General features: G+C 40.2%; 1 protein-coding gene across 1 annotated transcript in view; it reads right to left on the bottom strand.

Annotated features, from left to right (window-relative positions):
* The window catches only part of psat1 (phosphoserine aminotransferase 1), a 38,177-nt gene extending 26,773 nt beyond the window's left edge, over window positions 1-11,404 (bottom strand). Inside the window, exon 1 of the mRNA XM_060906793.1 lies at window positions 11,243-11,404. Within this exon, the coding sequence (XP_060762776.1) occupies window positions 11,243-11,299 (57 nt within the window). The 5' untranslated portion in view covers window positions 11,300-11,404. The remainder of the gene's footprint in view (window positions 1-11,242) is intronic.
* Window positions 11,405-11,848: the final 444 nt, after the last annotated feature.

The following is an 11,848-nucleotide window of genomic DNA, read 5'->3' on the forward strand; positions in this document are numbered from 1 at the left end:
CTAAAAGCGAAAGACTCACTTTGAGATCACAATTTTTCCTCATTCTGATGTAAGGTATTAGGCAGAGACCCGTCCACCCGTAAATTTGACGGGCAATTGCCGATTTCAACGGGCAAGTATACACACAGACGGATACTGAAACGGACGATAATGCCGAAAATTTTCGCACATGAATACTCCCACATGTCATCCGATAAATCCAGTTATGTTCCGCCCACACACGGACTGGCCATCGGGAGTAGCGGGAGTTTTCCCGGTGGGCTGGTGGTTCAGCGTGGGCCGGCGGAGGAAAAAAAAAAAAAAAAAAAAAAAAAAACCAGTTGCGCGCTGGCCTTTAATATGATAAGCAATGTTAACAGTTTCTTTAACAAACTGTTAACATTGCTCATTACAGTTGCGCGCTGGCCTTTAATATGATAAGCAACGTTAACAGTTTGTTAAAGAAACTGTTAACATTGCTTATCATATTAAAGGCCAGCGCGCAACTGTTTTTTTTTTTTTTTTTCTCCGCTGGCCCACACTGAACCACCAGCCCACTGGGAAAACTCCCGCTACTCCCGATGGCCAGTCCATGTGTGGTTCCGCCATCATTTACAAATCGTAAGAAACACAGTTTAATACGAAAAATACTGAAAACTTGAAATGAAAAATCAGAATATTTCATCGTTTCCGCCATTTTGGCCTGCACTGAATCTTGTAACATGCGGACTGAATAAATCGCGAATTCTGATTGGTCGAAAATTGCCAAACACCCTGCGTTGTAGTTTCCTCTTTCTTGGCGGGAGAACCGCATTTTTTTTTGCTGACTCACTCTTCTGGATCAAGATGAATCCCAACAAACGCCCCAAATTGAATGTGACAAAAACTGATTCGTTTTTCCACAAAAAGACAGAAAAGGTATGTGTGATACATTGATTAACAAGGGGGGTTCATTGGGGTATGGTAAAATAGAATACTGTTGGGTTTTTTTTTTTTATTAAATACTGTAACTAGATCAAAAGATTATATACAATTCATTGTTGTTTATTTTCTTTTCACTTTTGTTACCAAATCAAACACCATACATACATCTGATACATTCAGGAGTGAAACTGAAAAAAATACAAAGTAAAAATATGCAATATTTCTGATCAAAAATTACACGCCATTTCACCCTGAAAATGTCCTAGAATGCAGGAAATGAAGTCTAAATTTCAAAAATTTTCTGGGGGGGCATGCCCCCAGACCCCCCTAGAGGGACTTCGCGCCTGCGGCGCTCGTCTTCGCACCTGCGGCGCTTATCAGGATTATATAAAATATTATTTTTGACTGGTAAATTTCTTTTTCTGCCTAATACCCTATTCTGATGTTTGAAGTGAACATTAACTGAAGCTCTTGATTTGTATCTGCATGATTTTATGCATCGTGCTGCTGTCAAGGGATTGGTTGATTGCATAAAATGGCAAGTGTATGGGCATTCCTAAAAAAGTAGCTGGCGAGTGTACACTGTCTAAGAGCGAGCCTCATCCACCACATCTTGTCCTATTTGTTACCAAATTTATGGGTTTTTCAAGCATACAAAACATACTTCTTATAGGGAAGAAGCTATTGAAAAGAAAAATTTCAGACATTTGACCTTGCTCCTGTTTGGATCAATTCCAAAATTGAATCTGTTCCATCTAGTGGTGGAGGCACAGAAACATAAATGCATGCAAATAAACATTAGCGCAATAAAACTAAAGAATCTTTGGCACTTCCCAAAAAGATTAGATTGAGGTTTTAGAACACTGCAGGTTTGTGGAAACAAACCTCATCAACACACCGCTGATATTACCTCAAGGTAACCTTGACATACTGTATTTGTAAAACTGCATTATTAGCATACCTGATTGAACTTCAACGTTGATTAGCCACATCAGACATGCCTGTGGTGGAAATTGCAAAATAAAGGGGTGCCATGACAATTACAATCCGAGGAGGAGAGGTTTGAAAATTGATAAGCTGAATGAAGTAAATACACCATACTGGACTTATAAGATGTGATACTTTAAGAAATTTAGGAAACAAATTAAGTTGAGGCCAGAAAATGCTGCACAAGACCAAAAATGAAGTCATTTCTATTGGGACCAGAAAGAAATCAGGCTCAAATGTTTGCTCATCATCCTCAGCTGTGAGAAAAGTCTTGCAGAAGACTGTTTCTCCAGCACGTTACTACACATTACAACGAAGCTACTTTTTATTATAAAACTACTCTGTGACTAGTGCACTAGAGGCCATAAATGATTGCAGAACAATCTGAGGCACAAAGTGGCCACAGAGTGACGTCCATCCATACTGTGACAGACTGACTGGCAGTTTCACGGCACTGATTAAAAATTAGTCCAGTCTCATTCAAGTCTATTTTAAAGTAACCATTCGCTGAGGGAGCAAATTAATCACGAAGTTTGAGTTTAGGCCATCAGTGTTTCCCCCAGCACTTTCCAGGCAAGGCGGCCTCCCTGGGTAACTCGACCGCCCGCCCTAGCAAGGTTCCAAGAAAAAAAAAAAAAAAAAACCGAAGTGGTAATGCATTTCAGCGTAGGGACTGACAGCTAGACTAAACTGCAGCACTTAGTGGTTGGATATATTACTACGCCATATGTCCTCGAGGCCATATTTACAAACATTTTAATTTTAAATTCAACGGTTCAGCGGGAAAGTCGAGACGTTGCCATTATCGTCGGTGGAAGAAGGTAAGTTGTATTTGTAACTGCTCATCTAAACGGTGCATTTGCACTGTTACAGTGAAATTTAATTTTCATGTACTAATATAAGATAATAATATAGCCTAATGCTATATAATGTTCATGTGCTAATATAAGTAGGCCTAATATAAATGTATTAAGGTAGGCAATATAAAATTTATATTTATATATTTTATATAATAAAATCACGATGTTAGATGACTACTGAGTTAAATATCTTATATTCATTTCTCTCTGTGTGTAGATCAAAACAGACCTGCGAAGTAGGCTGCAGGGTGACAGCCTCACAGCCTGCATGACGATTAGCATAAATGGCCCACCAGTAGGGCAGTTCAATTACAGCAGAGCACTGGAGCTGTTTTTTGAAAAACCCAGAAGGATGGCCTGCAAGGACAAGACTTGCAAGATGTGCCATAAGTAGCCTAGTAAATGTTGCACTCTATGTTGTTTCTAACCGTTTTTCCCTTATGTAAATGACCTGCACTTTTTGTTACTTTTTTCTTGCTGCTGTACTGAGAGCACTTTTATTGGCCAGGAAACCATTTTACCTCAGTTTTTGTAAGTAGTTGTGACATTTAAATTTCAATAAATACCTATTTTACAGTTCTACACAGCTTTGTTATTATTGTAGTACTACTACCCCCCCGGACTATCTGTGCAACGTGTGACACGTTACGGCCCGACAACCCCCCCCCCCCCGGACCACTATCCGTGCCGCGCGTGATGCCCACCGAAGACTCACCACCTTGACTAAGCAATTTTCTGCGGGAAACACTGGCCATTATTAAAAAATGTTCTGTTTCTGGTCCACCGGCCAGGTGAGTGCCGTTTGTGTGGTTGAAGTTTTTTTTTTTTAAAAACGCCAGTTTTTCGACTTTTTTTTTTTTAATATTTTTTTGGGCTTTTTTCACCTTTATTGGATAGGACAGTGTAGAGACAGGAAATGAGCAAGAGAGAGAGAGACGGGGAGGGATCAGGAAATGACCTCGGGTCGGAATCAAACCCGGGTCCCCGGATTTATGGTGTGGCACCTTATCCACGACGCCCCCAGGTTTCGACATTTTTTTTGGGTTCGTAAATCTAAAATCAAACTTGACATTTACGCATTCCCAGGGCTTTCCACCAAGGCTCATACTAGTCAGCCATGACAAATAAGTCGCCAGCCGGGGGGGGAGGGGACAAAAAACTCCTGTGCACGCAGTTCCCAGGATTAAAATGTATTTTCCACAGACCATTTATTTATTCACTTTACTCAAATACAAAGTAAAATGCAGTAAATCTTTTCTTTTCTTGCATATTGCATCATGAGGCGTTCCTGGCTTGTAAATCTCTTATTTTCAGTGCATGACACATTCACGCAGCTGAGCATGCTATGAATTAACAACGACAACGGTCTGCAGTGGTGGCTACACAAACACTCAGCGAACATTTCTCCATTTGTGGATGAAAATACACTCCAACGGCTCAGTTTGGTTTCATTTACAACCAATGGTGTCTTTTGATGCCAGCACGTAATTGAACGAGAGAAGACTGGTTTACCGGAGACAAAATAAGCGTTATCTCTGCTTCTGTTCCCTCCAACGGCCCCGACACACTACTGCCTCCGCCGAGTGCGCGCGCGTGCACACACCGCATGTTGGGGCCGCGGATGAGTTACTCTCCCTTGATCAACGAAGTCGGCGGGGAATTCGTGGTTATTATCGGTACAAACAGCGCGAATCACAACTTAATCACAACAGTGCGGTTCAGTTTGACATTGTCAGTCCGTTAGATAAACATTTAATTTTATTACAATCGAAAATTAATATTTAGAGCCTGTAGGATACAAAAATGGTCATTAAAGTAGCCGGCTGGACTTAATTGTGTGGCCGGCAGCCGGCGCTTGTGGAAAGCCCTGCATTCCGCGCAGAATATAGAACTGAATCAGCTCTGCGCATGCGCCGTGCAGCACAAAAAAAAAAATGGCAGCCACCATGAAGGAAGGAGATCCGGAGTTTTCAAACATTTGCTCAAGTGTGAAATCGCAAAATGGTATTCTAGCGAACAACAAAATAAAGATTCAGAAAAACAAGGTGGCTAAGGCACCATACCATAAAATCCGGGGACCCGGGTTCGATTCCGACCCGAGGTCATTTCCCGATCCCTCCCCGTCTCTCTCTCCCACTCATTTCCTGTCCTGTCTCTACACTGTCCTATCCAATAAAAAAGGTGAAAAAAAGCCCAAAAAATATCTTAAAAAAAAAAAAAAAAGTGTAATTTCATCCAAACTAGGCCTAACGGTTGATTTAGAACTACAAATAGTCCGTGTGTCGGACATTTTAAGTACCTTTGTAAAAATTTTGCAAATGTTGCAGTCAGCATTTAAAATGCTAACTTAGTTTTTGTACAAGTTTCAGTTGATTAAACTGTCATTTTATTAAACGTGTCTGCTTTTGTAATAAAAAAAAAAGTACTGAAAGAAAAAGCAAACAGCATTGCGATTTCTTATCCATCCATATTTTTTAAAAAAAATAATCCCTCCCTCCTGACTGAAATTTTTTTTTGCTCACCCGGTGGACAGGAAACGGATTTTTTTTTTAAAGATGGCCTTATGTGGGTCTAATCCACTGAAGAGATGAGGGGTCAGATGAGGAAAAAGCAGAGCAGCAGCTTCTCTGATGTACAGGTGCAGATATGGAGGGTTTATGAGCATAGAGTTTGTCTCTCCCAGTTCCTCTCCATGTTTATTCCTCATGCTGTCAGTGTTTCTTCTTGCCACTATTTGCATAATACAAACAAATTGAGCTGAACCGTTTGTGAAGACATGACCTGACTACTGTGAATTTAGTCAATGATTTCAAATGTGAGGTCCTGAACTGATAAGATTCTAGTGTCAAAAGGTCCCCGAATTTCACTTCATTGCTCAGTGTTGTATAGCAAGAATTTAATACCTTCAGATCGCTCCGGCTCACACCATAGTCAGAATGTGTTATTTAGCAAGTGCATTCAAAATGTAAAAAAGTTTGACAAAAACAAACAGCTGCTATTTTTAACATGCATGTAGGTTTTTAATTGGCAAGATGAAATTTCCAGCAAAAAGTAAAATTAAGCACGTTGTACTATTAAAATGTTCGCATTGTGGGAGTTGAAGCTTTATTTTTGGGCTGTTTCACAATCATGGTTGTCTTTTTGAATAACACCAACTGACTCCTGCAATTAGGTCATGTATATATCCTGGAGTTTCTTCTACTTTATTTTATAGGGACACACCAGCCTGACCTCCAACAATAATATCTCACAAGTTCTTATAAATGCATTTGTAAGGCCAAATCCCATTTCACCCCTTGGACCAACCCCTTGGCCCTTCCCCTCCATTTTGCGCGTTCACGTGAAGGGGTAGGGGTATCCCAATCCCAGTTAACGCGGAGGGGTAGGGGAAGGGGTAGGGCTTCTGTACCCCTCCAAACGGAGATTTTCCTGGAGCTGACTCCAAACGAAGGGGTTTGAGTGATTTCCCACAATGCCATGCGGATTTCAGCGAGATTTCATGCGGATTTCAGAAAGATGGCGGTTCCCGCGGCGAAAGATTGTCATAAATGTATTTTCTCCATTATTTACGTGTTTTAAGTTGTTATCCAGAGGAAACACGCCGCTTGATTCGCTTTCGAGCTGAGAATGAGCAGCGATTTCTGAAATCCAAGCTGCTGCTAAAAAGCTTTGGGAGTGAGTATTGTTTTCGGTTGCTTGACTGCGTACGTTTTGTTCTGTTATTCTCGCTTTTATTGTTTACATGAGTGTTCTGACACCTCATTCTGTCGGATGTGGTGCACGAAGCGCCAAAGATATCCCATTCAGTGGTGTTAGTTAACAAATCACACCCTGCCAGCAGAGATTTCTGGTTCTGACTGTAGCGGCTGGTCGCAGCCAATGACGCATTTGGTCGCGTTTTGCTAACGTAAACGCTGACGGAGGTACGCGATGACGTATGCGATCGTTGAAGGGCTATCCCAATACGTAAGGGTTGAATTTCAAGCCCTATCCCTTGTAGCTCAGTTTCAAGGGGAAGGGCCAAGGGGAAGGGAGAGGGGTAGAAATGAGAATTGGGCCTAAGAGTCAAATGTGGACTCAGTTTTGAACTTGCAATCATTTAATTAAATTCTACTTTTTTTTTTTAAATACTTGAATTTTACTGGTTTAATTCAGAATTACATTTTGTAGCACTAGGTTTTACTTTGGGACACATACTTTCATTCACAATAGAAATATAATAAGTGGAAGTTAGATTTTTTTGTAAACCAAGTGCCTCCTTTGTCCGTCAAAAACATCCTCTCTGGAAAACACTCACCATGTGATGAGGTAAATTATTTTTTTAATTAAGTATCTCTCTTTTGAAGCAGAATACTCTGTTGCTGTACAGTAAAAACGGGGCTTGAAACAGACGCGAGACATTTGCAGCAGAGCTTCACACGTGGTTGAAATGCAAGTCTGTCAAAAAAAAATGTCCTCCTTGGATGATCCTTGTGGTTTTCACCACTTCGATTATTACAATTACCACCATGTACAAACATCACTGCAGAGTATGTACTTGGAAAAATTGTACTTATTTAAAAAACAAACACTTCAAACAAACAGTTTTTCCACTTTGTATACCTTACTCTTATGGACTAAGAGTTTTAGAAATGCACCGTTTGCAGTTTCTCATCACCAGTAACATGCCCAGTATATGACCTGTAGCTCAAATTCTGCAGTTCATTTCCACCTCAATAGGTTATTTCTGGCAGCAGAGAAACACAAAAACCCAAGGTTTGTTTTTTGGACTATTGTGGACCTGAAAAGTGTACTCCGTTTGTGAAACTTCCACTTAGGCTTTTACTCCCTCGGACTTTTAGACATTTACTGCAAGTTGACACAGATGGACAAAAACAAATTGTCTTGTATCTCATAAGTGTCCTCTGTGCATCCTACACAAACTTACAGGTAGACTGCTTTTCAGATTTTTCAGGTTTAGGTCATTTAAAAAAAAAAAAAAAAAAATCCCCCCCCCCCAATTATTTTTGTTTAATGGACCACTTGACCCTAAATTCGCTGCTATTTTTTCCTGCTTCACCATGACCCAATTCAAGATACTACATCATGCATCACGTGGTGGGTGTTCCCCATTCACGCAAGGTATTGTGGAATACAAATTTGAAACATGAGAGAAAAATGGAGGATGCGAGTTTGCGAATAAAACGTGAAAGACTGACTACAGTAACAGAACGCGAGAAGACGCAAATGTTACAAAAGGAAATGCAGGACCAAAATAAATATTGGCTGTCAGAGAGCACCTCGGTGCGATCAGCTGTTCGTTTAGCAACAAAACAATCATGCACAGTCAAGGTAAACCTGTAGATGGCAGTAATGCAACACTGTGGATGCCAGCTGCCGTAAACCCCAAAAGAAGGTGCGCGTACGGACTTCCTCTGTCTGCGCAAAGCGAGTAATTTCACGCATATTACTTACTAGGGAATTTCCTCAAATTAAATAACTTCACAGCCACAAAATGGCCTGCTTTTTTGAGAGATCTTACAGAACTAAACATATACCACAGTGACCAAGTTTCAGAGGGAACTAAATTTCACCGATTTTATGAAATCGAAAGGCCATCTAGCTTTAACTAGACAATTCCCCTGTGGGAAATCGTGAGTGATGCAGTGGCTGTAGCAGTCGCTATTGCAGGAGTTGTACTGTGAGAATGTGTGTGTTTGAGAGAGAGAAACCCCTCCCCCACCTGCTCCCTGACTGGAGCTCGTTGCCTTGGTAACGGTGCTGAGGTGCAGAGCAGAGACATAATATTACAAGCAAAGAGAGCTTTTTTTCAGATTCCCTTCTCCTCGAACAACAGTGATTTACAAGAAAACGAAAGGAGGTATTCACAAAATTCACATTGAGCGCTACAAGGCTCTCATGAACACATTGATGTAATTTTTTTTGTCCCTAGTGTAAAAAAATGTGGACAACAGAGCGAGTTGAAAACAACTGACATATTTCTGATTTTTTCATCAAAGCACTGTCGGGATTATAATGGGAGTCAATGGAGCAGTTGGGCTGTGAACCTGTCACTTTGAGGCTTCATGGACGCCAACGTTTTTGGCAAAATGGTATTTTATTTTCCACTGTTTAGGCAGCTTCAGCTAGGGCTGGGCGATATGAGGAAAAAATTATATCACGATATTTTTTCAAAATTTTCGATAACGATATATATATCACGATATAAATCAAATCACCATTTTTGTATTTTCTTTAATTTTCTGCTCAAAATATGAACATTACAAATTAGTAGTTCCTTCCTAATTAACAAAAATAGCTTAACAAGCCTTCAAGTTTCACAGAACCAAAACAAACTGGATGCACATTCTTTTGTTCTTTTTATTCAAATGAATAAACTGAAACTGAAAAATAAAAACTATATACCATTTGTTAATCGTTCGTGCAAATTCTAGCAGCTTTCAAATAAAGACATATTGACGTGTAAACCTTATGCTGCAAGGAGAAAAAAGTGCAATCCTGTACGTCAGTGTGTTTAAGGTTTTGTGTAACACTTTGTTGTATGTCTGATTTTAAATATCCAAAATACCTCCACACAACCGAAGATCTCTGGCCCTTCTTTTCAACGATGTCCTCCAGGGCAGTGCTCTGACTTTCCTGTTCAGAACTCCGGTCAGTCGGCTTCTCGCTCATTTTTAAAATCGCTTTGTTGGAGAAATGCCGCGCTCCTGCAAACTTCACCACAGCCATGCTGTGCGTTGCTGCTACACGTGTGTGCGTTTGTGTGTGCACGCAACCTAACTTGACGTGGCTCTCTTCCAACTGATTGGTTACGTGCGGTACTGTTTAGTTATGATTGGCTATTCGCGTGTCTGTCAAAACTTCGGATGAAGTAATTTTATTGAAGGCGTAGGCTTATCGTAGGCATATCGTACATGTCTAATTTCTAATCGTAGAGCTTTTATATCGTGAATAACATCGTAATCGTAAAATCGCCCAGCCCTAGCTTCAGCATCATACTGTGAGATTCTGCTCAAATTGTTTTTTTCCTTCTATGAAGCCTGAGCCATTTATTTTATTAGTTTATAATTATTGTTTAATTTAGTCTTCAGCAGAGAGTTCCTGCACACACTACTAGTATTAATAGTGTTTTTCTTACATGAAAGCTGAGGCATTTATATTATATTTTAAGGTAACTTCATGTTGTGCTGTGAGGTTCTATGCACTTTAACTTTTGAACCAACAGGTGCATTTGGATAAGTAAAGCCTATTTTTCTGCATTTTTGTAGTCCTGGTAATCTTTTATATTGGAAAAAGTTGTTTATAGGACTGAAGTGTAACACCATAGACACGTGTTTGATCTGTGACTGATCAAAAAGTATAGAACCTAGCAAAAAAGTTGAATGCCAGATCCACACAGGAGAAATTTGTCTCCGTTTTAAAAAGTTTGCATCATGTCTCTAGGTGAAAGCATGCCAGAGCAGCGTATGTTTGAAAAGCGTTGAAAAATGTGCGATTCCCCCCCCCAATTATTCCCATTGAAATGAATGGGGAAATTAAAATCGTAGAATGATGAACAAAGTAATAGCATAGCGAGTCCGATCGAGCCGCACATTTTGATGTATTGTTTGTGTGCGATGTACGGTTATTGGGTTATTGGGTTATTCGAAATCAAAATTTGTACGGAAGTTTAATAATAAAACACGCAGAAGACCAAGAGTTTGCTGTGCTTTGCACTGCATCACTAATAACCTGTGTTGTCTGACTTTGGCCCAGGGAAGCATCTCTCTCTGTATCTTAACCTTCCACACACGGAAAACATTCATACACACAAACACAACGTGAGTGTGTGTTTAAAATTAGGAAAATGAAGCGTGTTGCTTATCAGGGACACAATTCAATAAATTATTGAATATAACTTATTATAGAACAGAGCACATGTTCTATAATCTAAATTGTACAAACGAGTTTAGTTAAACGTTTACTTTAAGTGCTACATTTACCACAGAAGATACAGATACCAGTAAGACGCTCGCTAAATATGAAAATTCGCATTTTCATAGCTTGATGACGTCACGTAGGTGAGCGCACAGAAAGATGCGCGAGAAAAATAATTTAATCGCCTAAACGACACCGAACACAAATAACCGCAGTAAAGTGAACCCACACTGCGAGTCGTAACCAACTCCCAGAACGACAAGAAACATGGGAATTTTCTTCGTGTCAAGACAAGGAGGAGGGAAAAAAAAAAAGTGTAGCTGATGCAATAATCACCACGCATCACTAAAAAGTGAATATAACTGATTTTCCACGAATGGCTTTTTTTGTTTGTTTATTTCTCTGCTAGATCTGGTGCAGATTTCACCTAAAAACAATCCGATTTGCGTTGATTTCGTTTGTAAATGAGCAGTAAACCCGCATCAGAGAGCAAAACTGTTTCAGCTGCAGTTGACCTCAGCTCAGGGATGATGAGTTTAGTGCACAGAGAGAAACTAGCATGAAAATAAACTTACAGCTTGTGGAAGTTTCGCAGGTCCGGAACCAAAGTTAAGAACCTTCTTCGTTTCCATTGTATAAACAGTATAAGAACCGAGTAGCTGTAGAACCTGTAGAGGCGTTAAAAACTACTAGTGCTGCTGCTGCAACGCTTTATTCCTGCCAGTATTTCTACCTGCCTCCCGATTGGCTGCTGGAAAGCCGAACCCTGATCCTGCACTTCTGATTGGATGTCTGTTTTGAGCGAGGAACGTGATTGGCTTTTCTCTTCACGCCACAAGGACGTGATCACTTTTAGTGTAACCTACCGTAAAATGTGCCAGATAAACAAAAAGTGGTCTGTTTTCTTGTCCACGAAGAGGACAGCAGGATTGAAAAGTGTTTAAATTGGGTTAAAGGTTATGTTAGTGTGTGAAGAAGACACTTCACAAGTTGTGTGAAGTGCACAACTTCAAAGCAAAATCCACTGCACAGATAGAAATTAAATGAATGAATGTGTACAAATAACTACAAGTAAATAAATGAAGAAATTGTATCTCTCCTCAAGCCATTCAGCCCAAACTCACTAAGCCAGTGGTTTTCAAAGTGGGGGCCGCCAGGGGGCGCTAGGGGGGCCTCAGAAA

This window comes from Neoarius graeffei, chromosome 24 (genome assembly GCF_027579695.1).
Source record: "Neoarius graeffei isolate fNeoGra1 chromosome 24, fNeoGra1.pri, whole genome shotgun sequence".
In the NCBI taxonomy this organism is placed as follows: domain Eukaryota; kingdom Metazoa; phylum Chordata; class Actinopteri; order Siluriformes; family Ariidae; genus Neoarius; species Neoarius graeffei.